This window comes from Apostichopus japonicus, chromosome 20 (genome assembly GCF_037975245.1).
Source record: "Apostichopus japonicus isolate 1M-3 chromosome 20, ASM3797524v1, whole genome shotgun sequence".
NCBI lineage: Eukaryota > Metazoa > Echinodermata > Holothuroidea > Aspidochirotida > Stichopodidae > Apostichopus > Apostichopus japonicus.
The window spans coordinates 26,491,969-26,518,827 of NC_092580.1; the positions used below are offsets into that span (position 1 = coordinate 26,491,969).

Consider the following 26,859-nt stretch of genomic DNA (forward strand, 5'->3'; position numbering starts at 1 on the left):
AATTAATACGCGTATATATTCGAATTAATACGCGGATATATTATGCAGTGTTTGTTCCACATGGCTTGCCATAAACGTACGCATAGGACTATAACGTAGTAGGGGTATGCTATACACTCAATACGGCCGAATAATGTAGTGTATTGACCAAGGTGTACTTTTGGAATGACTGTGTAAAGAAGATTGATGGAATTTAGACATTCGATGAACCAAACGTAAATCAGTGGTCTAAGGGCACCATCCCGTATATTAATGTTCACTCACGCCATGATGTTGACCGTTCGCCAGTTTATGTAGACTTTATATGCATTATCATGCCACACTATATTACACTTTTGATACAGGCATTGAAGACTCGCCCCAAACCGCGTGCCGCCCTCTGAAACAATGAAGTTTTCTCTTGTTGTCGCTACAAAATGCAGACAGTAATGAAACGTGATACCTTGTTATCTTTTATCTGGACCTGAGTTCAGGGAGTTCCATAACAACTCCCTGCTGACATGTCCATCGCTGCTATGTTCACTGTGTTGTGGGTATTGACCGTAGCTGTATGTATTGACTGTAAACACTAGTGTCTAATTACCGACGGTAGCAAGCTATGTGTGTATTTGATGGGATCGATGGTAGTGTCTAACACTTCTGTTGCACCACATTCGACACTAGGTCAGATTACCGGCATCAGACGTTTCTTTGTGCGAGAGTCATCACTCCCTTTAAGGATGTTGAAGAGGATGAAATAAACTACTAATGGTTTGAAAATCAGGAGCATTGAATGTTTTAAGCGTATTGGAACCATATTGGTGAAACAGATAGAATCCGATGCGAGAAGTACCACATAGGCTGGGGAGTACAGAATGCTAAAAATGTGTATGCCCTCTGTCTTGCTCAACATCTAAACGGTCATGTGGGTAAATTTGTGAGTGTTAGATAGTCCAAGTAATCAGCTGCTATTTCAAATGGTGGATATAGGACATGTCATGCTAACATCGTTATGGTGCTCTAGTAACCTTGGAAAGTGACGAATTTAGTCAATGGCTGTTCCATCAAACTTCATTTTCAAAGCGCAAAGCCTTGTCCTAAATAGATAATATGCTAGTATTGAAAATCTCATCTTGTCTTTATTAATGGACCAATAATTCTCTGTGTATCAGGACTTTTAAATTGATTATAAATGTTGTCAAGCGAAAAGGCAGAAAGATGTGAAACTCACACGTCACCTTTCACACCTGCTATTCTAGGCCTATTATGTTCACTGCGTGTTGCAAAAGTGATCAATACATAGAAGTAGTATATAGGGCAAGTACATAATATAGTACACGCATAGGCCTATGCATGTTGACTTACATTGTGTTGTTACTCGAGTTTCACGCCTGCACGGCGATCATCAGACAAACTGACGCCAAATGATCGTGGGACCTTATTTCCTTCTAGCACGGATGTTTGGTCTCTTACCACGGCGATACTTTGGATGAGCTCAGTGTTTGTTCATACTGTCCTTCGTACGTAAAAGATTGCCAGCTTTTCTTCTACGCAGAGGTTGCACTGGCCTGATTCGCGTTTGTGTGTGTTCGATTCCTTTACTATCTCCCAACTTTATATTGTGGCTAAATCCCCTTCTTTCAGGTTCCATACGTACTATGACCGTTCTGTTTAATATGGTACTTCTGTACCCAGAACAATTTCAACTTCACGACGGGTTCGTACTTTTGGGACTCATCATGCGAAGGTACGAATCGAACCCCGGAACTTTGCATCACAGACCGAAGTCCGTAACACTCGACCGCAGTGTTGTTATTTAATAATTTAATATATATATCTGTCATACCACTTGTAATACACATTGATTTCTTATTTACGGCTTGGCTTGGGGAGCAGCTCGATATTCATGAGGTCCGTTACTCATAAGGTTCATTGGTCATAAGGTTCGTTTAGTCACAAGGTTCATTGCTCATAAGGTTCGTTATCCATAATTAGAAAAAAACCGGTTCTTTAGTCATAAGGTCCGTTCTTCATAATTGGAAAAAAGTTTGTTATTCATAATTGGAAAGAAGGTTCGTTATTCATAATTGGAAAAAAGGTTCGTTATTCATAATCGAAAAAAAGGTTCGTTATTCATAATTGAAAAAAAGGTAATTCGTTTTTTCATAATTGGCAAAAAGGTTCGTTATTCATAATCTTCTAGAAATAGGTTCACTTTTCATAATCGCGGGGACGTCACGCCCCAGTGCCCCTAAATCCCACTGCCCCAAAGTTGAGGTACCACTGGCAGTTTCGAGCTGTGCGTGGCCATGGGAAGAGGGGGTCACTTGCAGCCCAGACGTGGGCTTAAGGGTTAACGACGGCAACTAAAGAAATTACGGCTACCGCATGAATAATTTGCCGACTAGTCACAGCTGCAGCATGAACCATTTGCCCACAGGAGAATTTTTTTATTACTTTTTTGGGGAAGGGGAGAGGAGGGGGAGGGTCGCTCCGCCCTGCTTCTTTTGTTGCTAGTAGTACTATATAAATACTGGATCTTTTTCTGATTATTGAAAAACAAAATGTGTACGTGAAGGTCTTTGGAAACTTAGCTTCCCGAACGTTGATTGAAATAGTAGCCCACTCTTCTTCTTTTTCATTTTTGATCGCTATAGTAATTAGCAAAATATATATAAACTATTTAAGACATTTTTCGTAGATTTATATGCTCCGTCTGCAGCAGCGAATACTGAAATGATTCCATTCTTTTTATTTATTTATGATATTTTGTCGCCCAGACACTTCGTCAAGCGCTTGTGACGAGGAAGTGCGATAACGCATCAGTTGCAATGGTAAAATGGACTGCATTGTTATGTAATTTTAAGTTTCGTACGGAAAATTGACTACTCAACTAAACAAGGGGGTTGGCTTGAATTAAAAGTTGCCCGCGTAGTTTATGACGACTTATTTTCTTTCCGTAGGTGCCTGAATCTGCAAATCGTAGAAGAATTGATCATGATCGGCTTTAATTTATTTTCTCTCCAATTTGCTAATATTGGCTCATGATGCAAATGTCTGGAACTCCTATTCTTACATAATATTGATGTCACTGACAGATAGAGGGGTCAGAACCAGATGGCTATATATGTGTACTGCTTTTTCTTAAAATCAAAGTTTTCTTTAGCTTTCCATCAATTCATTTATTTGTTTATGTTGATTATAATTAGGTCTATTATACTATTGGTTTTCCCGCATATGTTAGATATTGGTCGGACGTTTTAATCACTGAACCAATAGGCAGTCGTTATTTTTTTTGAGGTAGCAGGGGAACGGAGACGGGTGCGGGGTAGTAATGGATGTGTGTGTGTATTGTGTGTTCTATGGGTGTGTGAGATTTACTTGATATACAGTTGTGCGAGTTAATACCATACGTTTACACAGGTCGAGTCAATTTAGTCGAACTGAAACTTAATTTTTCATTTTTACTAAATCAATGGTTAGTGCTAATGTTATGAAGTAAGTCGTAACCAACCATCCTCCCAAATACCAAAGATGCTATTGCATGTACTTTATACCAGTTAATGGCAATTATCAACTCCGTTTACCGACAAGACAATACTCATGTCGAAAACAATTTAAAAACTTATTAAATGTGTGAAGGAACCAACCCCGTCCGACCCACAGCGTCCAACCCCCCCCCCCACATCTATATATCAAATCCTCTGCGTAGTGCGTGCACCCTTCAGTCCCTCAATTTACTAGTGAAAGTCGCGTTGTGTAGGCGTTTGTCACCTGTTTTTGGTGACACATTTTGCCTTACTCTAGAGATCAAACACGATGCTATCCAACTCGAACTCATTTGCGATTCCTAAAGACGGACCTTGAAAGAGATAATTTGAACAGACTTTTTTTTAATGAAATGAAGGTAAACGACAAAGGCAAATGAATAAATATAATTGAAATGAGTTGGATTATATACATATATATAGGCTATATATATATATATTTATATATATATATATATATGTATATATATATATATATATATATATATATATATATATATATATATATATATATATATATATATATATATATATGGGGGGTTAAACCATGTGATTTTCCTGGTTCTTTTGTTCCTTTTCGTTGAGGCAGGCCGGGTTTCTGGTTCGAATCTGAGGTCGCAGTCGTAGCCACTTGAGATGAGCGCCTCTTTGTATGCTGGTGACGTTTCGTTGAATATGCTTTCTTTGCATGATAGGCTGCTTAATCTCTTGTTTACGGCTGGGGGGATGTTCTTTATGATGCCTGGTGGGTGGTCCGAGTGTGAATGGATGAAGAGGGGGTTGTCGCCTGGTTTCCTGTAGTTCACACACTTCCGCCCCGTCGTGGCTTCCCATAGTCACGTCGAACGAATTTTTGCTGTCCTTCTTGGTCCACGGGTTGGCGTCATTAAAGAGGATGGACTTTCTGGCGTGCATTATTACTGTGTGGTCGATGGCAGGAATGCTAACATAGGTTTTTGCCCAATTGAGGGCGTCGGTTAGGAGCTTTTCTGTGATTGACGGATAGAAATCGACTATGTCGAAGATCATGAAGGTTCGGTGGTGCTTATCCTTCAAGGATTTGAACCATTTGTCCTCTTGAACTAGTTGTCCTCTTCATCTTACACAATCTGAAGCAGCACCTTAACCCAGCTGATGTGGGCTTGTACCGTGATGACGGCCTGACCGCACTCAGGACCCGCTCGGGCCGATTAGCCGACATGAAACGTAAAGAGGTCACTCAACTTTTCAACAAGTTTGGCCTGAAGGTCACCATCGAAACCAACCTGCAGGTAGTGAACTACTTAGACATCACAATGAACCTCGCCAACGGATCGTTCGCCCCCTACAGAAAACCAGGCGACAACCCCCTCTTCATCCATTCACACTCGGACCACCCACCAGGCATCATAAAGAACATCCCCCCAGCCGTAAACAAGAGATTAAGCAGCCTATCATGCAAAGAAAGCATATTCAACGAAACGTCACCAGCATACAAAGAGGCGCTCATCTCAAGTGGCTACGACTGCGACCTCAGATTCGAACCAGAAACCCGGCCTGCCTCAACGAAAAGGAACAAAAGAACCAGGAAAATCACATGGTTTAACCCCCCATTTAGCAAAACTGTAAAGACAAACATCGGTAAAACTTTTCTGAAGTTAGTGGCCAAGCACTTTCCCCCAGGACACAGGCTGCATCAAATATTCAACAAAAATACCCTCAAATAAGCTACAGCTGCATGAGAAACGCAAAGGCTCTTATCAACAGCCACAATAAAAAAGTTCTTTCAAAGGCCGTTGAAAACCCACCCAACCATGGATGCAACTGCAGAATGCGAGAGACCTGCCCCCTCGGAGGAGAGTGCTTGACCCCTTCCATAGTATACAACGCTGAAGTGACTGCCGGGTATTCTAAGTCTATTTATATTGGTATGTGCGGAGGGCAGTTCAAAACAAGGTTCAATAACCACAAAAAGTCGTTCAACCTGAAGAATTATCAAGGAGAGACTGAGCTTTCAAAACATGTTTGGTCTCTAAAAGAAAGCAATAGAGCCTTCCAAATCTCCTGGTCCATTGTCAGGAGATCAAACACATCGATCAACAGCTCAGGTTCTTGTAATCTATGCCAGGCCGAGAAACTAGCAATAATAGATCATTCTAGCCCTAATCTCCTGAACAAAAGGTCTGAAATCCTCGCAAGCTGCAGACACCAACCAAAACACCCCCAAAATAAAGTCAAGACTAAGATGAAAGAGAGATAGCTTTTTAGTACACCTCCTGACGATTGCTAGTAAGCATGAAACTCTGAGTAGAGGTTTGGCTGCAAAATTCAAAATTTACATTACGCTCTTCTTCATAACGCGGAATTGAGCACTCTGTCGTGTTCTACTTGGAACATTTTATACACTTATATATATATATATATATATATATATATATATATATATATATATATATATATATATATATATATATGTTGAGACTAGTTGAGACTAGTGGAACACAACTAGTGTTCCACTAGTGTTCCAATAGTCTCAACATATATTTTGCTCTGTCCATCGGACATAGAGCACTCTGCGCCAAGATAGACGCCAACCAACCAACTTCTCAACTATATATATATATATATATATATATATATATATATATATATATATATATATATATATATATATATACCACTGAGGTTTGTTTACAAGTGACGTAAACTTCCGGCTCGGATAGCAAAAAATCTACATGGTCATGATACAAAAAATTGATGATGCCATGAAAGGCCAATTTGTCAGCTATCCGGTAATGGGTAGCGTTTAGCTAGTGAAAACTTCTATCTAGACTTAAAGACCACATTACTTTTGTGATTTAGTGTGAGTCAATGGGGCTTTTAATGGGCGTATGCTACCTTAACTTTAAGCAGCCTGCGCAGAGCCGTTTCAGTGCTGCACTTGGTCTTATACGCAGACTGAAAGACTTCATTAAGACCGTTGTTCTCCATTTGCTCATTGAACTGGGAAATCACAGACTTCTCGATCACTTTGCCAATAAAACTGATGTTGGGTACTCAGGCTGGCCTGTAGTTCTGTAACTCATTCCTGTCAAGATTAAGTACAATGTGGCGAAGGCTCCCGCAGAAACGGGAGCTACCGGAAAACGGGGGCCTTCGGCTCCCAGTAGAGGCTCCAAAGGGGGGGGGGGGGAGGGGATGAAGTGGCACGATATATATTACTTATACACACACACACTGGGGTAATATGGGGGCATATTTGGCATTGAGGATTACTGCAACGGAAATTGCCTGCGGAGGTGGAAACTGAGTAGGGGGTTGACGAAATGCTAGCATGGGGGTACCTGAAACGATTCTCCTACATACTGATCGTCTTGGAATACAGCAAATTCCTGTTTGATAGAGCTCATAAAGGATTTTTGCTGCTGCTGCTGTTTTGCCATAGTCCTCATAGAACCGTCGGCATTCTCTTGTGTGCCTTTGCTCTTGCCACGGCCATTCCTCCATCCGTCCACTTCCTGATGTTATCGATCCATCCTGTTTTCCTACGTCCTGGCCTGGCCTTCCCTTCTACCTCTCCTTCTACTGTCATCTGAATTAGGCTATCTGATAGGCGCTTCCAATGTCCATACATAGACAGCTTCCTCTTCCTTAACTGGACATGTAGACCTTCCTCTTCTGAAACTCCTACCCTTTGGCGGATCCATGCATTAGTCTTTCTATCTTTCCAGCTGACCTGAAGCAATCTACGCCACACCCACAGCTCAAGTGATTCTATTTTCTTCATGTCATTCTGTTTTAATGCCCAACTTTCTGCAACATAGATGGCTACACTCCACACGAGAGATTTCACCAGCTGTTTCTTCAGTTTCAGGCTGATCTCTTTTGCCTTCCACAATCCAATTAGTTGGCTGGTGGCATCTCTTGCAATTGCCAACCTAGTACAAATCTCTGGTGTAGAGTCTCCATCAATCCTTACCATTGAGCCAAGGTATTTGAAGCTGTCTACCTGGATTGTAATTGGTAACAAACGGAATGCGTGTGTTAGGACTTTTAGACTTGTATTTTAATAAGTCCTCACGGCTCAACTTGTCGGCCCTGGAAATACCCTGTCTAATTAAGTGAAGGAGGTATCCGACGTTGAAGAAATAACCAGCTAAGATGGATACCTGGTGTTCAAAATCACGTGGGTGGGAGCAAATGCGTTTAGGTCTAAGGCATTGGCTGTAAACAATAGAACTCTTGAGATTATGCGGGTGAAAACTATTAAAGTGTAAATACATATGAATATCAGTGGGCATATAATAGACCGAAGTGGTTAAGGAATTGCCATCTAACTTGACAACATCTAGAAATGATATTTGGTGTTTACAAACTTCGACAGAAAATTTAATGCTGTCATGAAAAGAATTAACATGATCAAAGAAAGACTTAAGAGATTCTTCACCATGCAGCCAGACCAAAAACATATCGTCAATGTACCTATAATAATGTGATGGCTTAAGAGGAGAAGTGGATAGCATTTCCTGTTCCAAATCGTGCATAAATATGTTGGCGTAACGTGGTGCCATTTTAGTGCCCATATCGGTAACATTGATTTGGAGATAATATTTCCCATTAAAAGAGAAATAATTATTACTTAATATGAACCGTAAAATAGGACCAAGATCGTCAGCTAAAGTGGGGTTGGTGGCATACTCACTACGAAAATTTTGACAAGCGATAATTCCCTCACCATGAGGGATATTAGTGTACAAATAGGATACGTCCATAGTAACAAGTATGGAATTAATCGGTAACGCCTTAATAGTATTCAGGATTCTCAAAAAATGTGTCGTGTCCTGTATATAAGAAAGAATATGGTTTAATAAAGGGTTGAGTATGAAGTCTATGTAGGCCTATCCTGAAAGATGCCCAGTAACTGTACCAATTCCTCAAACCTAAGCACTCATCGTTGGGTACGTTCTACACTTTACCTAAAGTCCACAAACTTCCTAAATTACTAATAGCAGACGCTCAACAAGCACTACCCGGAGTGACCACTTCTGACCCTGAGAAAATCCGCAGTTCAGAAATTTGCCAGGGCACTCAAGCTACTCCCTCCTTGCCGACCTATTATTTCAGGTTCGAAACCGGTAAGAATGCTCGTAACTCTACTGTAGGCATTTGTCACTTGTATCGAACAATGCTAGTTTTGTGTTGGTACCATATTTTGCCTTACCTCTAGAGATCAAACATGATGCTTACCAACACGAAATCATTTGTGGTTTCTTTTGCCGGATCTCGAAAGATTTGCATCATTTAGTCTTTCTCTAATCTTGCTTTACTTTGACCTGATTGGCCCATTCTGCTCTAGTTTTACAGATAAAAAACAACAACAAATTACTTGCTTTCTTATATAATATTCTGAAGAAAACATGTTGACTGCAACATAGTCCATGTTAGATTAAAATATATTAGTTTCTGGAGGCAGAGTGGGCTTTGAACTGTTTCAGATATAACTTGTTGTCAAATCCGACAGATAGTATGTTATAGCGTCTCCGACATTGTACATGGTACGCAGAAGACACAGTTACTGACTTGCTCTCCACGCATCTCACTTGCTCTGGGGATTTCCAGACTTTTGAAACTTTTGGTGAGATCTCTCCTCCAAATTCTCTCCGCTAATGGTCCCCTTTTCTTTTCTTTTCTTTTCGCTTCCTTCCTCTCTCTCTCCACCTCTCCCTCTCTCCACCCACCTTTCTCCACCATTCATCATCTCCCTTTCTCTCTCCTTTTACCTCTCATAATTATGGCGGGTCATCAGTCTCAAATCATGGGAGATCGACTTATACCGATTTAAATCGACACATACCAGTTACCTTCGATTTATACCAGTCTCCAGCAGCTGAAATTGACTTCTACCGATTTAAATCGACATATACCAGTTTTATTCTACATATCATCGATTTAAATCGACATATACCAGTTTCATTCGACATTTAATCGATTAAAAGCGACATATACCACTTTAAATCGATGATAAGTAAAATAAATCGATATATGACAGTTTAAATCGATGATATGTCGAATTAAACTGGTATATGTCGAAATCGATGATATGTATGTCGGGCCATCAGTCTCAAATCATGGGAGATCGACTTATACCGATTTATATCGACATATACAAATTTCCTTCGACTTATACCAGTTTCCAGCAGCTTAAATTGACTTCTACCGATTTAAATCGACATACACCAGTTTAATTCTACATATCATCGATTTAAATCGACAAATACCAGTTTAATTCGACATATCATCGATTTAAATTGACATATACCAATTTAAATCGATGATCAGTAAAATAAATCGATGATGTGTCCATTTAAATCGGCATTTACCAGTTTAAATCGACTTATACCAGTTTAAATCGACATCTACCAATTTATATCGACATATACCAACTTAAATCGATGATATGTAAAATAAATTGATGATATGTCAATTTAAATCGACATCTACCAGTTTAAATCGATGATATGTCGAATTAAATCGGTAGAAGTCAATTTCCGTGGACTGATACCAGTTTCTTGCAACTCAAATTGACATATACCTATTTAAATCGACATATCATCGATTTAGCTCATTAAAATATTCCCGATTTATAAACATACACCAGGGAGCCATAACAACTCCCTGCATACACATGATAAAGCAAGCATGGTAGCAGATTATCTCGTTGGGTAGCGTATGTGCATCGAGGGGAGGAGTATATGGGCTTCGTAGCGATGATAGAAAACAAAATAATGGGATAATAGTTGACTTGAGACGCAATTGGCTGATAGTACTTACACAGTTACTTATACGGATTAGCTTCAACCGCGGGTTTAACTGAGCCGTTAAATGTATTTGGTAATTTTAGCCAAACTTTCACTATTTCTGCACATAGATGTTTGTCTGTTTTCTTTATGTTAGGGAGGGTGATGTAATCTACCTGCTATTACTTTAAGGTTAAAACATACATTGACTGGACAACCAGGGAAAACGCCGGGCCAGAGAGGAGTTGTGCGTGCAGATAATTAGTATGTGTTCAGTGTATAGGCCTGTGTGGAGAAGGCAAATATGACACTCTATTTGCAAAGCCTACATGACTTTTAAGGAAATGATATAGTTGTGTTGGATATCCATTACACATATTGGTCATACAAACAGCTATTATTTTCTGTTAAAACACTGATTATTGATTTGACCCTGGAATGGGATCAATTTAGAATGCTTGATAAGGTATCAATCATACCGGATATTAGTCAGAACCGGTATCGGCACAACACTATTGAAGACCACTAAAGGATTGAAATGCATGTGGTGCGAAATGTGGGTCAAATGGAAGTATTTCTTGACACCTTAGCTTAGGATATTCGTTTAACGCCATGGGTGGGGTGGTGAAGGGCTTTGTACAGAATAACGAAGGTACATTGAGTAACCAACGTTTCAGTATATATAATAGTGATGAGTAGACATAGTTACGATGGAGACCACACAGTGTGACGATTGACTGTGTCAGTCCATGAGGAAATACTTAGAACATGCTACCTTACATTTGTCAGTGTGCCTCTAAGATCATTGTAGAACTAATTGCTACGCTCACTGTTGTGGACACTAACACAATAATTCAGTCATTGATGAATATTGCGCAAATAGTTGTCCTATATACAGAATAAAATATATATGTGATAGTTAGTCACGCTGACAGATACACTGTCGTGTGTTATCGATTCAGCCATATCAATTCTGCCATACACTGATCCGCCATTTTAAAAACTGATAAATATAAACTACATGGTTATTCAATGCGTTGGACATTCGTTTGGAAATATCACACACCACTTCCCCACAAAATGGCAAATTATATGACAGAGAAAGTGATCTCGACTGAACTGTTCCTAAGGCCACCGAAATCCAAAGAGATAGCTTGGCATGCATGAACCAGTTGTGCTGAGCCTCAGTACGCCGATTCAAATAGCGATTCAAACAGGCTTAACCTTTTCACCCTGTGTTTCTATGGATTACTCCAGAACTGTTTTCCATCTGTGCAAACTCTGAGCAATGTGATCATCATGAGAACAAACAATAAAAGAATTCGCAAATTTTGGTATTTTCTTTACTTCAAATTGATAGATGAACTGTACAGTTGAGTTAGCTGCTTTACAAGGTTTTTAATTATTCTACGTTGGACGTCAAATGACCTTTTAGAAAGTAGCCTCAATACCCCGGGCACATTTCAACACTGCACTCACCTCACGTGACCTTTCCCCCTCACCCCCCAAAAAAGAAGATAGTTCTAACAAGCTAGTACCCATGTCGTGGTACTCACTATTGAGAATGAGATTGTACTTGGTGAGTAAGTTTTCTTACAAGGGTTTACTATCAACTGGTGACATCAAATGACCCTTTGCCTCCACCAATAGCAGTTGAAATTGCGATGTCACGAAGACAGGGTTTACATAACAAAGTATGACGATTTGTTTCTCTTTGGCTTTGGCAAGAAATCAAAATAGAAAATACTAACAACAACAAATTCAATCTCGAAAAGGTATGTTTTATTGCTACCATGGAGTACAAGGTTGACTAGTTTAAAGGGTATTTTTTACTTTGCCGACAAGTATAGCTAGGATTCTTTCAAATGGGGAGGGGGGGGGGGGGGGATATTACGTTTAAGCTCTCTAAGGGCTTACATTAATAAACGCCTCTCATTCGAAAACAAATTAAACAAAACACATTTTCTCAGTCATCACCCTCCACCAGCAGTCTTTCTAAGCTGATGTTTTACTGGTTACTCATAATAATCATAATCCGATGTCAGCTCTGCTATTGCTGCTAATATTCAGTGATAACATTTGCAATACATTTAAAATTTGTACTCTCCATGCCGACGACCCCCCCCCCCCCCCCCGTTGCATTCTTATTCACAGTGTTTCCAGTTTGTGGTACCTTCCAGTTGTCTAAAACGGATGAGCAAGATATATATTTAGTAGACCTGTCAATTTCGTTAGATTGGTGCTCTCGTAAATTAATGCTTTATTTTTGAAGTTAAATGTTATGAGTATAGGTCATTACTATATAGTTCCGTAGCACATTCAGGGACAATATTCTGATGGGCATGAAATGAAATGTTTGTTTTCTTAGGCAAGAAAAGTTTACTTTAAAATATAAAACAAGAACATTGTGTTACTTTAGAAAGTACTATATCTTTAGTAAGTCAATATACAAAACTTTCCCATCGAAGATTGCGATTATATCTAAACATAATGATGTCCATACAATGGGTTGTCTATACTACTGAACCTTTGTCGAGGTGTTACACTGCGGAGTAGCATCATAAATCAATATATGATTATATGTTAACTAGAATTAGGTATGAAAGTCGAAGAGTTGACAGAAGACTATATAGAAATACCGTTAATGTACGAATGTAAAATGGTTATCATGAACAGAGGCGATGGAACCGGGGGTTGGGGAGGGCTAGAGCAGGGGGCAGTGCAGAGCAGGCGGACCTAAAATGAAGTACCTGAATAGAGCAGCTCCTTTTCATCAATGAAAAATTGCACATTTCTTTGCGGTGAAAATTACCCTTTTGGAGTATTTGTTATATGTTCATAAATTACAAAGACATTGTTATTAAACAGTGTCCTTTTTTGGTAAGAAACAAATGCTATTGAAATTGTGGAATCTATGGTAAAGACTGCACAGCACAAGCGGTCTATTATGTCGGAACGTTTTGAAATGAACTTTGCGGATATTGCTCTGAGACGTTTGTAACCCCGACCCTCCCTCACACCCCCAGTCTGAAGCTTATCCCACCGCCTCTGTTCACGACCACATGTTGAACTACTGATACGCAGTATGTACGCCAGTCATATCGAAGACATATGTACTAGTTAAAAATCTAATTAAGAAAGAAAGCTTGGAGGATAACGACCATCATCGAGAGAAAGACTACGGCTGGATTTGTAGCGATGTTCAAAGCGCTGTTACAGAGATCCCCACTGCAGGTACACGCATTAACGTCGTTAACGGTAAGACCACCGGCTTCTAAAGCTTTAATTTGCTGCTCTAGTTCTGGATTTTGGGCGGCCAGTTGTGCTTCGTCCAGGCACCCGTCAGCTCCTTCAGAGCAAGTTCCCAAGGCGAAGTCAACGTCAAAAAGGCCTTGATCTGAAAGATGAATGCAATTGTTAATATTAAAAATCGGCAAAGCGCAATGTATTTTCTTTCTAGCTATATGGTGACTTGTATTGCCATGACATACATTATTCACCTGGGGGAGGGTATACGTTTCCGTTTGGTGGGTACTTGACCCAAAAAATAAGAACACAGACGTGAGGGGGGGGGGGTTGGTGTGGTGTGGTGGGTTGGGTTGGGAGCACTTAAAAAGTCGGGCTTAAGTGGTTCTATTAGACTAACAGTGGGAATATGATTTGCCTTTAGTTGAAACAGGAACTGTATAAGATCGGATCTTATATCGCAGGTACGAATTTCTCTTGCTTCTTTCGTCGCCTGTAAATGAGAAGTGATCTAACAAATGCGTCAACCATTAATAAACTAAAAATAATAAGTATTTAAGAGCTAGACCACACTAACCCCTCTCCACCTCTACCGTCTCCGCGTTGGTGCACAGCTGGATGTCGAAGATGGTCATCGCTTTCATTGAGACTTACGAAGAAAAGAATGTCTTTTCCACTGTAGTCTAACATTAGTGAGCTCTAGCTTTAAATGAGGAGCTTATTTCTTATACGGGATGCATGGTTTATGATTTATAGTAAAGGGAAATCAAATATATATTTACAACTGTAGGAGGCGGTCACCAAACCACATTTGCCTGGGCACGTGACTTCTGACTGTGGTTGGTTAGTGTCATCAAAGGCGTCGCAAATAGCGTCATAGATCGAATCATGACTACTGCATACTAATGAGTAACTTTGATAGCATCGCGATCCATCTACTAAAGATGAGACAAGAGAACAAAGGATATGTGAATATGATTTAGTGAGTGAAACAAGAAGAAAATGGATAAGTTACTATTGTTAAGGGGGTGAAAGAAGAAAGCAAAGGATATGTTACTATTATTTAGTGAATGAAACAAGTAAAAAAAAGAGAGCTAATACTAATATGTTTTGTAATTCCTGCAAAGCCAAGGTTTATAGTATATATATATATATATATATACATATATATATATATGTATATATATATATATATATATATATATATATATATATATATATATACTATAAACCTTGGCTTTGCAGGAATTACAAAACATATTAGCTCTCTTTTCTTTATATATATGGGCTCAATAATGACGGAAATTAACACACCTCTAATTTGCTTTGTACATTTTATATATCATTTATCTTGAAAGACAGCTAAACTGTTTACTCATGGTATCAGGAAGCGACAGCATCAATTCAGTGGAAAAGAAAGCAAAACTGAATGGACCAAGAATATTCCAAGTGTATCCGCTTTAAGTGGAAATAAAACCAACACGGAAGTTACAAAGGAAAGAAGCTTCATGTCGCGAAAGTAAGTAATGGTTACCTTGATTTAACACGAAGGAAATACATATCTGCCAACAGGAAACCGTTTGGAGAGTAAGGAACTCGAGTTAAGTATTTCTTGAAAACTCCTAGAAATTTAGCATGCTATAATTTGGGCCTATATATAAAAATTGACTACCATTAACGTACAGTAGGAAATGAAAACTAAACTGATACTCACCGGTAAGGGCAAAACCAAAAACGGTCGCAAAAAGGAACAGTGCATTCGTCATTTTCACCTGGCGATAGAAAGAAAGACAGAATTCAAGGAAGAAAAATTAAGTTATCGTTAGCTTTGATTCTCAGAAATGTAATTATTTGAACCACTGACTGTGAGGTCGTGGCGAATTATTTTTATCCCAGGCAAACGTGCAAGTATGAGGTGTTCATTGCACTGTAAAAGGTGTTCACAAGTTCATCATTATTTAGGGTATCAAACAGCGACAGAAAGAAAGAAAGAAACAGACAAACAATTAACAGACGAAGAAACAAAGAAAGAAAGAAATAGACAACAAAGAAACAGACGAACGAACAAACAGACGAACAAACAAACAAACATACAAACAAAGAAACAGAAAAACGAACGAACAAACAAAGAAACAGACAGCAGAACAAACGAACAAACAAACAGACACAATTTTCGAAATGTTCTTCTTAAGTATCAAATTACGCTATGAATTGTGTTTGAGAACAATTTTGCGCACCTCTTACTTATTGTTAATTGTATATACCAAAATCTTATTGGAATAATATTACCTGGACTGCACAGCCAATTCATATGTTGTTAAGTTGGCTTTCTAACAGTCTTGTTCTTTCTGTTGTGTAGATTTTACATTTCTACAATATCAACGACTTTACGACACATACACAGTATTAATCAAATTAAGATTTGTAATTCATCAAACTAAGACACCTTTCAATATATTGCTTACGCGATGGAAGGTTACTGCGCACGTACCTCATTATATTGATTTAATGGCAATATTTCTTCGACTAAACAACTTCATTTATTACTATTCATCCAATTCGTGTAGTGAATTGGTAAACTTAATACTTTCTTCGAAAATTGTGACATAAATCATTTGACCATTTTATGGGATTATTGAGACGATATCATCTTGTAAATTTCTTTAACGTCGACTCAAAATGGATGCCTTTATTATAATCTGTATACAATTCTCTGAGCGATTGGTTGTAATTGATTAAGATTTTACTTCTTCTTTTCTCTTGTCAGTTCTGTTAAACTACAGAATCAATCAATGCAATTTAAAAAAATGTACAGTTACAAATAGCAAGTTGTCAGATAAACTTCGAAAAATGATATGTTTATCTTGCTGAGTGTTGACCTAAAAATAGTATTATAAATAAATTTCTTCCAGAGCGCACATACGTTAGTTATCAAAACGTCCGGAACTCTTTACATGAGGAAATATGCATTCTATGAAACACTATTCATTGATAATAATATGCTAATTCCATTATCTCGCCGAATCTATCTTTTTAATTGTCAGTCATTAGCGAATGTATAAGGAACGCAAACGATAAAACATTTATATTCCCATCTACTAATTTGTTTCGATTACAATTATATTCTATTCATAGCTTATATATATACATTACGTACTTACTCGTTATATGCATGGGCGTCAACGGTATATAACTGCACATGAGATCCCTTGTAATGTAATGACCATTTCAAGTAAGGGTGTTCTATATTACAACAAAAATACGTCATACATTCTATGACAGATGCTATTTACAAACGCTACGTGCTGTCTGTGGAACCATTGTTTTGTGTGAAAAAAAGGTGCATGCTTGCGTTCTCGAAATCCGTGAAATGGCTAGGTTAAACAGGGTAGTACTTGAGAGCACGTTATCGCATGTACAGTTCTCACTACACGAGTCATTGCAGTACACTTCATTGGTATATATATATGCGTCAAAAGGGAGAACATTTCCTATGATATTCCAAGTGAGGGTGTGGACAATTGGGTGCGTATAACCATGGATCTATAAAAGCTCCATGGTATAAATCAATGGATATTCATGAAGCTGCTACATACTGATTTGGAATTTGTTACATTCTTGCTTGATCCCCTTCGTTAAGAAATAAGCAGTGTAATATGCATCATGTTTTAAGCTCGAAAAGGATTACCAAAGCCTTGCAATGCATAAAAACAAATTTTTAACATTAATCGATGCATAAATGACCCCGCATGTATTCTAAGTTTCTAATAACGAAACGAGAGCAGCAAAATATTAGACTACTGGCATCAAAGAGTGTAAACAGGGGGGGGGGGGGGTCGCTGGATTCAGGACTTCTGTAATGGTTCTTCTGAACCATGTTGGAACTGGTGCGAATTCTTTGCAAATACCGTGTCTAGAACATATAATCAATTTGATTGGACTACATAGCGACTATGCATTGACGCTTTTTAATACAATCACATCTCATAACAATTGGATTTCATTAGCTTGACTAGTCACTGTTTATTTCAAATACCGTTTTACTGTCTGTTATCCAGGTTGCGTTCTGAGTCTGTTTGGTCAAATCATTGTGGTCATATAACTCTGATAACCAAATTATGGGATTATGGATTTCCTATATGTTGTTGACCTTTTGAAATTTCAACTTAATTGATATGGTAAGAGAGAAACTGAATCATCATAGAGGTAAATATATTGGTGATTTATAGGTTGCTATATGCTATCATGGTGTATTGTCTACAAGGCCTTATGTGATGTCCAAAGAGTGTTAGCCCTGTACACATTTCATGTTTGTGTGTTGGGTCCGTGTTTATTAAAAATAGATCAAAGGTCATTTTGAGTCATTGAAAGACTGTCCAAAACCTGAAAGCCACAATCATTATGTTATGACGCATGTATGTTACAAAAAAACAACTACGGCATGCATCTCAATTGCATAGATATGTCGCTCTGACACTATATAGAACGAACACACACTCACAATAGTCCCAACAAGTGGCATAGTTGCGCAAGAAGATGACGTTTATTATGTACTTGTTCCAGATCATTTAAACTGCAATCTGTCAACTGTCAAAGTCATCACCCAGATTCTACCAATGTTTAAAAATTCTTCACTCCCTCCGAAAAGTTACAACTTCTGTACTTGGACTGCCTTCTAACAATGTTTAACTTTAAAGTAGCTACTAAGAGTGAGCTCGTAAATTTTGCCAAACGGATAAAATATGCATACAGAGGATACCGTATTCGATCGAACTAAGCCAATTTTGACCTAATAAACATTACTTTTCGAGTAGTTCATAATTTCCTTTAGAGTTTGAATATTTTCGTCACCCAAACGATTTTCAAACTGGGAATAATCCCATGCAAACTGTATATCCCTACATTGCTTACTTCAATTTACCCTTTTCCTTTCGGAAATATCCTGGTATTGCTGTGTGTAAACTAAACGAGTTTCTGTAAATGTAAATTAAAGTAAATGAACAACGGAAATTAGAATGGAAAATTATAAACAATAGACATTTTACGGGCCTTAGTATTCATAGATACATATTAAAATCAATTACAGTCTTACCTGTAAATTGTTTTGCAAACCCTCGCACTGCAGTCTTAAGTTTTACTGAATATAGCTGCTTACAGTCTGTTAGCGGAATGAATAACTGAGCTGCGCAATAACTAAGCAAGCACATTTGAACAACTCTCTTTAGACTCCGCCCATAATATCGTCCAATCAGTTAATGCCAAGTTTACAGAAAAATACCCCAAAAAGGAATGTGAGTGTGATAATTACAATACCGTTCACGTACGCCTTCTTTTCCATGTTTCAAGTACGTACAATGTTAGAAGTCTGTGTATTGTAGTTTCAGTTTATTGTTTCTACGTATCCTCCAAACAGTCGGAGATATTTCCTCACGAAAAACCCGTTATTGCGCAATTGTAAGCCACGAGAAGCTTAACCGGAAGTAGTCAAACTACTCTCTTCCAAATTGCGAAGTTGCGCGAATCCAATAAGCCTTTATCGCGATCTCACCGCCGCCTCGAATGCGGGGCAATGTCAGAGGTCACGGAAGATATACAGTAGGCGCTGCCATGGATACTAATGTACACGTACACATAATACTACACGACTAGCGTACGTTACAGCGATAGTTTAGATGAGATTGAACATTGGAGCGTTCAAGCTATGAAGGATTTTCTGCGGGTTTGAGGGTTGAAAACCACTGATTGAAAAAAGGAACTGCAGTCACTTGTAAACTCGGCAATGTATGTATGTATGTATGTGTGTATGTATATTAGATCCTCCTGCAAGCAGGAACTCGCGAAGAAGCCTCATTGGCTTATCAAAGCCGCAAGCTGACCGAAGTCAGTCTCTTACATTCATATTAAACGTCCATGATTATGAATTGTTAATTGTCAACAACTCTGTAACTGGACGACATACATTAATCTGGGAGTGACTCGAACCGGGGACCTTGTGATTGAAAGGCACCGGCGTTAACCACTGAGATAACTCTCCAAAAATGTCAGAATGTTAGAAGCATACCCCATAAAAGTTGGGTTGTCCTTGAGAAAAAGACAGGGGAAATTCGCAGTGCATACTGCACCTGATTTGCAGGGTGAGTGTATATTTCATTCAGACCAATATTAATTCACATATTGACTATATGTGTCCTCCTTAATTATCCCCAATAACTTCGTTGTCATAAGCTGTAGGCCCTTATGGATTTTGTTATTTTTGAAAGAAGCAATGTAGGGAATTTGGAGTTATGGTAATGAGGTAGAGATTTTAGAACTTTCACAGATACATATACCCTCCCAATCCGCTTATTAACTCCATCAATGTCATGTCCAATTATAACTTTTGCGCTATGTACTACATGTGTCTTAGATTTTATAAATCATTATGTCACCAATGGGCACACATCATGCCTTCAAGGTCAAGGGGTTCTAACCATGGGTACAGTAGCATATTTTTTTTTAATTTGTCCTTTTGAATCAGAAATTTATATGTACCCATAAATGTTTAGAAGTGAATATAAAGTCCTGATCATGATTTACGCCTACATCCTTTTTAATGCTCTTCAAAAAATTTCCCGGAACACGACTTCTTCGAGAAAATCCTGGACTTGCACTTGAGAACTACAAATCATTTCTCTTATATTCATTGCTAATTTTTTCTCCTTTCTTTTCCTATTTTCCATTGACTTGGTTACAACCATGCTGTGGCAGTTGTCTTTAAAGTACATGACGGGTCAATCTGCAGCTGTTCCTTGCACATCGAAACAGTGCATTTGGAATGTATACAAAGGAATGCCGGTGGCCACTGTCCTTGAGGGAAAGAAATCCCTGGCTTGGAATGGACAAGACCAAGTTATTTCAAGAAAGGTGAAGTAAATGTCCCAAACTCTGAAATAATACTACAACTTCCTCAGTGGAATTTTGTAACTAGTTTAGTATGTCAGGTGGAGCATGCATCTTTCACTGTTTGCATTCTCAACTATATGTATGAGAAGCAAACAATTTTTTGCCACGAACATGAAGAAATGTGAACTTTGATCGAAAAAGCTTTTAAATCTGAGCAAATCAGTTTTGGAAAATAGCATTTATGAATCAAATTTTCATCAAATTTATTTTTACGCTTATCTTGTGATGTATGACCAGGTAAACATCTCAAATCTGTATTGATTATAAAATATATAAAATAGTAAGTGGAAATTCAAAGTGCTTTTTCATGATCAATATTTAAGCGATTTGAATGATTTTTTGTTTTGTTATTTCATGACTTAATATATTGTAAAGCAATTAAGCATTTGTGTTGCATAAACGCATCCATATACAGTAGCACTTAAACAGTAAATGAATTCTAAACTGAATTACCTAGGACAAATTAGATTTTGTCCCTTGACAAATGAAGAAAAAAATCTGACTATTTGACATTTGACATTTAGACAAGGAATGTTGACAGGCTGACTTGAGTGACTGCCTCAACTGGTGTACATTCAACTCAACCCAAAATCAACTACACGTTGCGGAACAACAAACTTTCATGAGACTTTGAATCTTGCCATAAGCAAAATTTCCCATTACAGATGACCAGTGGTGCAGCCAGTGTCATTTTAAGAGTGCCAGACTTTTTTGGAGGAAAGTCAATTCCTTAAGCCAAATTTTGTTATTGCATTAACTTTAACACAAATTACATCTGCACTGGACCTTTTATTATTTCAGCTGAAAAGACAAAACCCAGTAATGCATCATAGCATCTGTTTTTATCCGGTGCGCTCTTCCAAAACCAAACCTCCAGTTCAGGGCTTGGTTGATGCGCTTTTTCCAAGCTGCCAAAGTTCTTCGGTTTTCAGGTTCTTGGAAACGCGTCAGGCACCACAGTACTCTCCAGCTGAAGATTTTATCATAACAGTTGAAGAAGATATTCCAACAACTGCACCTCCACTGTGGATGCCTGAACTTGCCTGTAGTTGTAATACGGTAGAGGAATTTAGGACGATTCTGCCACACTATGCATCAGAGGAGGCGGATGCAATTGAACAGGTTACGCGTGGACAGTCAGAGAGCAAAGACTGGTTTGAACAACGTTCAGGGAGGGTAACAGCATCCAACATGAGGGCTGTCATGACGAGGAATCGAACACTTAAAGATGAGGGCTCATCATCACGCAAGGATCTGGTTCCCTTGATCAAGCGTTTAATGGGCAATGAAGCCCTTGACTCTAATTTGCCAACTTGAAGTATGGTAGGCTGACAGAGCCAACTGCTCGTAAGTATTACCAAACTTTGCAAAAGGAAAGGGGGCACCAGAAAATCGAAGTTCCTATCATTACTTGTAAAAGGTTTTTGACCTTATTGTATTCAAATATGTTCGAACTGGCACAAGAATGTTACCAATAAAGATACCAAGCGTGGTAAAAAAATAAAAAATAAAATCGAAGTTTGAGAATGTGGGTTGTTTATCATTCCAGACGAAGTTTTCTTGGGCGCATCACCAGATGGGTTGATGCAGTGTGTGTGCAGTGGGCAAGGAATTTTGGAAATAAAATGCGGCAGGACCACAGAGGAACCAGGAGCACAAAGCTGTGCCTTTTAACTGAAAATGAAAGCGGTCTTCCAAAGTTGTAAAAGAACCGTGCATACTACCTTCAAGTTCAGGCTCAGCTACAGGCGACAGCAAGACAGTGGTGTGATTGATTTGTTTACACTCCTCACGGGTTTCATCGGGAGAGAATTTTTGTTGACAGCTGTATGTGGGAAGATGCCGTTGCAGAAGTAGAGGAGTTTTTTTTAAGTATATGGTGCCTTAACTTGTGTTTCGTAAGATACGAGACTCTCTGTTACAGTTTCCTCCTGATCCTTTACCAAACCCCTGCTTTTTCACCAATGCCAACCGAAGCAAAGCACAAGCTCCCTCCCAACCAAAAAGTACTGCGTTATTAAACCAGAATGCAAGATGCATTGAGGTTTCGATGACTTCAATGCACTGGACTTGTTAGTATAATCAGAACTAGCTTTTACAATAACACTATGGCATGTTAACACAGGTCAGTCTAATTAACGTGGTTATACACACCTCTATCAAAAACAATAGGGTTCTTGTACTCAATGTTATGAATCCACACACCAAGTATTACCGAACCAAACCAAATCTTTAATAAATTGAAATTTGCCCACGAAACTTCAAAGCATCAACTTGAAAGAAGCTCATACATGTCACTGGATGTCAACCTGAGGTCAAAGGTCACTCAAATGCAGGTCGACTATTGTATTACAATACCGTAACTCCCAACCTTGATGGACATTTGGTTCTCAAGTTATTGAAAAAAAACTAGTTTTTGACCCCTAATTGACCTTTGTTGACCTTGGATCATATTACCGTTATGTTTGGAAACGATCCCTAACCCCATTCACAACTAGTCCCAAAATATCAACCATGTCGAACCCTGTCAGTGGTAGTTTCACAAGTTATTGAAAAAAAAAACATTTTGACCCATAAATGACCTTTGATGACCTTGGATCACATCACGTTTATTTTGTAAATTGTGCCTCTACTCCATTCACAACTTGTCCCAATATACCAGCCATGTCAAACTTCGTGACTAGAAGTTGTTGCAAAAATTAGCATAGCTAACAGTTTTTTGCCCAATATCAACCTTGAATGACCTAGGATGACGTGATGGTTTTTATAAAAACTGTTTCTCTTGATGATGGGCACTCTGCCCTACAATTTGTTTGCCTACAATGTACACACATAATGTTATTGCTAGAAAGGTATCAAAACCAACATTTGGCCCTTCATAACTTGAGAACTGGGTGTCCGATTGAAGCGGGAGTTGGCTTTCCTATGTATAGCACAAAGAGCTCTATCATATATCAACATATTGACAAACTTTTCTTTGTTTTGCTTTGTTTTGCCCCATTTCTCCTAAAATGAGCATATTTTTCAAGATTTGACCTTTAACCTTTTGACCTCGCGGTCAGATGTAGTTTGACACGCTGATTCCAAAAAGCAACATGACAAGTCTGTGCGACCATCCTAACTGTACTTATGAAAAAAAAAAATGCAAAATGAACTCTGATAACTTCGCTTACGAAGTTCGCACAGGGGTTAACTATGGACCATTTTGATCGGAAGGTACCTTTGAGATCCGATTATGGCCACGAAAATACAAATAACCAAAAAAACTGATAAAGGTTACCGGAGGTCGACCTGAGGTCAAAGGTCACCTAGATGCGGGTCGACTCCTGGATTACAATAGCGTAACTTCAAACCTTGAAGGACATTCGGTTCTCGTCGGATCCTGTCAATGGGAGTTATTGCTTGTTTTAATATTTTGGCTTCTGGTCTCTAACTGATCTTTGGTGACCTTCACAGGCACCAAAAAAATAGGGCACATCCACTCAATGTGGTACTCATATACACCAAATATTAGATAGGTCCAAGCTTCCTTACTTGAGACAAGCCAGGCGTCATACACACCTACACACACTCTCCGCCTGCATGAATGCATAGGTTACGATTATCATCGAAACCAAAAATGGACAATGTCACCATATGAGAGAAAAGGTACATGTGTTCACCCTTCTTAGTGTAAATGGTATCAATCAATACGCTGATCGCTTGCATTTATAACACATTTCATTGAAATTGACAATAAAGCTACATTGAAATTGATTGAAAAATAATATGAATTTTAGCGAGTGTATAATGATTTTGTTTTTAATTCTTCGTTCAAATGCTTTTAACATTCTTATATAGCAAATGCACAATCACGACAAAATAGTTTTTTTTTAAATATTTCCAAACGTCAAAGGAGTGCTATATTTTAGACAATCCATTCTCTCAGTGAGTTACAATTCCTCACCAGTATGCACACTGCATTTGAGAGTGCCAACAAAATGTTTGTGTTGACGTTGGAGCATGAGTGGCCATTAAACATGTTTTTAACATATACTCATGGGCTCAATACTGACGGGCTTTAACACACCTCTAATTTGCTTTGTACATTTATAACTCATTTATCTAGAAAGAAAGCAAAACTGTTTGCATATGGTATCATGCAGCGACAACATCAATTAAGTGAAATAGAAAGCAAAACTGAATGGACGAAGAATATTAAAAGTGTATCCGCTTTAAATGGAAATACAACCAACACGAAAGTTATTAAGTTAAGACGGTTCATGTCGCGAAAGTAAGTAACAGTAACCTGGATTTAACACGGAGGAAATACATATCTGCCAACAGGAAACCGTTTGGAGAGTAAAGAACTCCAGTAAAGTCCTTTTTGAAAGCATGCTATAATTTGGGGCCTATATATAAGAATTGACTGCTATTAACGTTACAGTAGGAAATGATAACCAAACTGATACTCACCGGTAAGGCAAAACCAAAGATGGTCGCCAAAAGGAACAATGCATTCGTCATTTTCACCTGGTGATCGAAAGAAAAACAGAATTAAAGGAAGAAAAATTACGTTATTGTTAGCTTTGATTCTCAAAAATGTAATTATTTGAACCACTGACTGTGAGGTCGTGACGTATTAATTTTATTACAAGCAAACGTGCAAGTATGAGATGTTCAGTGCACTATAAAAGGTGTTCACAGCTTCATCATTATCATTCATCAAACTAAGACACCTTTCAATATATTGTTTACGCAATGGAAGGTTAATGCGCACGTACCTCATTATATTGATTTAATTGTCAATATTTCTTTCGACTAAACAACTTCAATTATTACTATTCATCCAATTCGTTTAGTGGATTGGTAAACTTAATACTTTCTTCGAAAATTGTGACATAAACCATTTGACCATTTTATGGGATTATTGAGACGAGATCATCTTGTAAATTTCTTCAACGTCGACTCAAAATGGATGCCTTTATTATAATCTGAATACAATTCTCTGAGCGATTGATTGTATTTGATTAAGATTGTTCTTCTTCTTCTCTCTTGTCAGTTCTGTTAAACTACAGAATTAATCAATGCAATTAAAACAAAATATCTACAGTTACAATTTGTCAGATAAACTTTGAAAAATGATATGTTTATCTTGCTGAGCCATTTAAGAAGTGTTGACCTAAAAATATACATCAGTATTAAACATAAATGTCTTCCACAGCGCACATACGTTAGTTATCAACACGTTCGGAACTCTTTTCATGAAGAAACATGCTTTCTATGAAACACTATTCATTGATAATAATATGCTAAATCCATTATCTCGCCGAAGCTATCTTTTTAATTTTCAGTCATTAGCGAATGTATAAGGAACGCAAACGATAACACATTAATTTTCCCATTTACTAATTTGCTTCGATTACAATTATATTCATTACATTTGTTACTTTCTTGCTTGATCCCCTTCATAAAGATATAAGCAAAACAATGTTGCAGTAGCAGCTTATAACCTGTAGTGTAATGCATCATATTTTAAGCTCGAAATCATAGATACTTTTCATACATGGTATATGGAATAGCCATATTGATTACAAGAATCCCATTGCTTTTGAGGTCAAATCTCTTATAGATCACCAGACGTCAAACTCTGAAAAAAAACCCCTTTTACATGATATCTAACGATTGAAATCGTGGATACCTCTAATACTTGGTGTGTGGATTCATAACGTTGAGTACAATTATACCACTATTGTTTTTGGTGGAGAAAAGTCACTGGATTCAGGACTTCTTTAATGGTTCCTATGACCCATGTTGGAACTGGTGCGAAATGTTTTGCAAATACTGTGTCTAGAATGCACGGGTGTTAATGCTATCGCTGGATGCACTCGGGCTTCGCTACGCTCCGCCCTCGTGCATCGCTTGCATTATCCCCCGATCGTGCATTAATCCTGTGAGTAACGCACGCTAGACCGTTGATTAACCCCGTTCATTCATACACTACCATTTGTGTGGGGGAAAAATCATAAAACAAAACATTTTTGGTTACATATAACCAAAGATTTATTAAAGTGATGCCGCGTAATTTTACCGTGCGTTACTCACAGGATTAACCACGGTCAGCTGACCTGAATGGACCAATAGGATTTAGGAATCTTTACTAAGTATGAATGAACATATAATTAATTTGGTTAGACTACATAGCAAGTATACATTGACGCTTTTTAATACATTCACATCCCTTACAATTGATTTCATTAGCTTGACTAGTCACTGTTTAACGTTTTACTGTCTACTATCCAGGTTAAGTTCTGAGTCTGCTTGGTTAAATCAATGTGGTCCCTCACAAGAAAGCTGGAATTGGTTGAAAAAATGCTGCTCGTATAGTT

General features: G+C 38.2%; 3 protein-coding genes across 4 annotated transcripts; 1 reads left to right on the plus strand and 2 right to left on the minus strand.

Moving 5' to 3' along the window:
• Window positions 1-6,954: 6,954 nt before the first annotated feature.
• On the minus strand, window positions 6,955-7,488 carry LOC139961362 (uncharacterized). The gene has a single exon (XM_071960507.1). It carries the CDS (start codon window positions 7,486-7,488, stop codon window positions 6,955-6,957), a length of 534 nt encoding a protein of 177 aa, XP_071816608.1.
• A 4,575-nt stretch (window positions 7,489-12,063) lies between these two features.
• LOC139961530 (uncharacterized) lies at window positions 12,064-18,781 on the minus strand. Of its 2 annotated transcripts, none has more exons than XM_071960760.1 (4): window positions 18,642-18,781; window positions 15,264-15,321; window positions 14,332-14,484; window positions 12,064-13,700 (listed from the first exon to the last, which is right to left on the minus strand). In XM_071960760.1, the coding sequence occupies exons 2-4, from the start codon at window positions 15,313-15,315 to the stop codon at window positions 13,432-13,434; spliced, it is 474 nt and encodes a 157-aa protein (XP_071816861.1). In that variant the 5' UTR covers window positions 15,316-15,321; window positions 18,642-18,781; the 3' UTR covers window positions 12,064-13,431. The 2 variants fall into 2 exon arrangements, with proteins under 2 accessions (XP_071816861.1, XP_071816860.1); XM_071960759.1 differs by having other exon boundaries at window positions 14,332-14,487; window positions 18,642-18,772.
• Window positions 18,782-18,923: 142 nt separating this feature from the next.
• Window positions 18,924-26,266, plus strand: LOC139961363 (uncharacterized). Its single transcript, XM_071960508.1, has 4 exons — window positions 18,924-19,683; window positions 20,297-20,452; window positions 21,293-21,798; window positions 22,018-26,266. The coding sequence occupies exons 2-4, from the start codon at window positions 20,312-20,314 to the stop codon at window positions 22,163-22,165; spliced, it is 795 nt and encodes a 264-aa protein (XP_071816609.1). The 5' UTR covers window positions 18,924-19,683; window positions 20,297-20,311; the 3' UTR covers window positions 22,166-26,266.
• Window positions 26,267-26,859: the final 593 nt, after the last annotated feature.

Coding starts and splice junctions, on each gene's coding strand:
- LOC139961362 (XM_071960507.1), bottom strand. CDS start 7,488: ATGGTAAGGATTGATGGAGACTCTACACCAGAGATTTGTACTAGGTTG.
- LOC139961530 (XM_071960759.1), bottom strand. CDS start 15,315: ATGACGAATGCACTGTTCCTTTTTGCGACCGTTTTTGGTTTTGCCCTT. Junction 14,488..15,263: donor TTTTGGTTTTGCCCTTACCG/GTGAGTATCAGT, acceptor TCTCATCTTTAG/TAGATGGATCGCGATGCTAT. Junction 13,701..14,331: donor GGTGACCGCCTCCTACAGTT/GTAAATATATAT, acceptor TTCATCTTTCAG/ATCAAGGCCTTTTTGACGTT.
- LOC139961363 (XM_071960508.1), top strand. CDS start 20,312: ATGACGGGTCAATCTGCAGCTGTTCCTTGCACATCGAAACAGTGCATT. Junction 20,453..21,292: donor ACCAAGTTATTTCAAGAAAG/GTGAAGTAAATG, acceptor TTATTATTTCAG/CTGAAAAGACAAAACCCAGT. Junction 21,799..22,017: donor GAAGCCCTTGACTCTAATTT/GCCAACTTGAAG, acceptor CGAAGTTTGAGA/ATGTGGGTTGTTTATCATTC.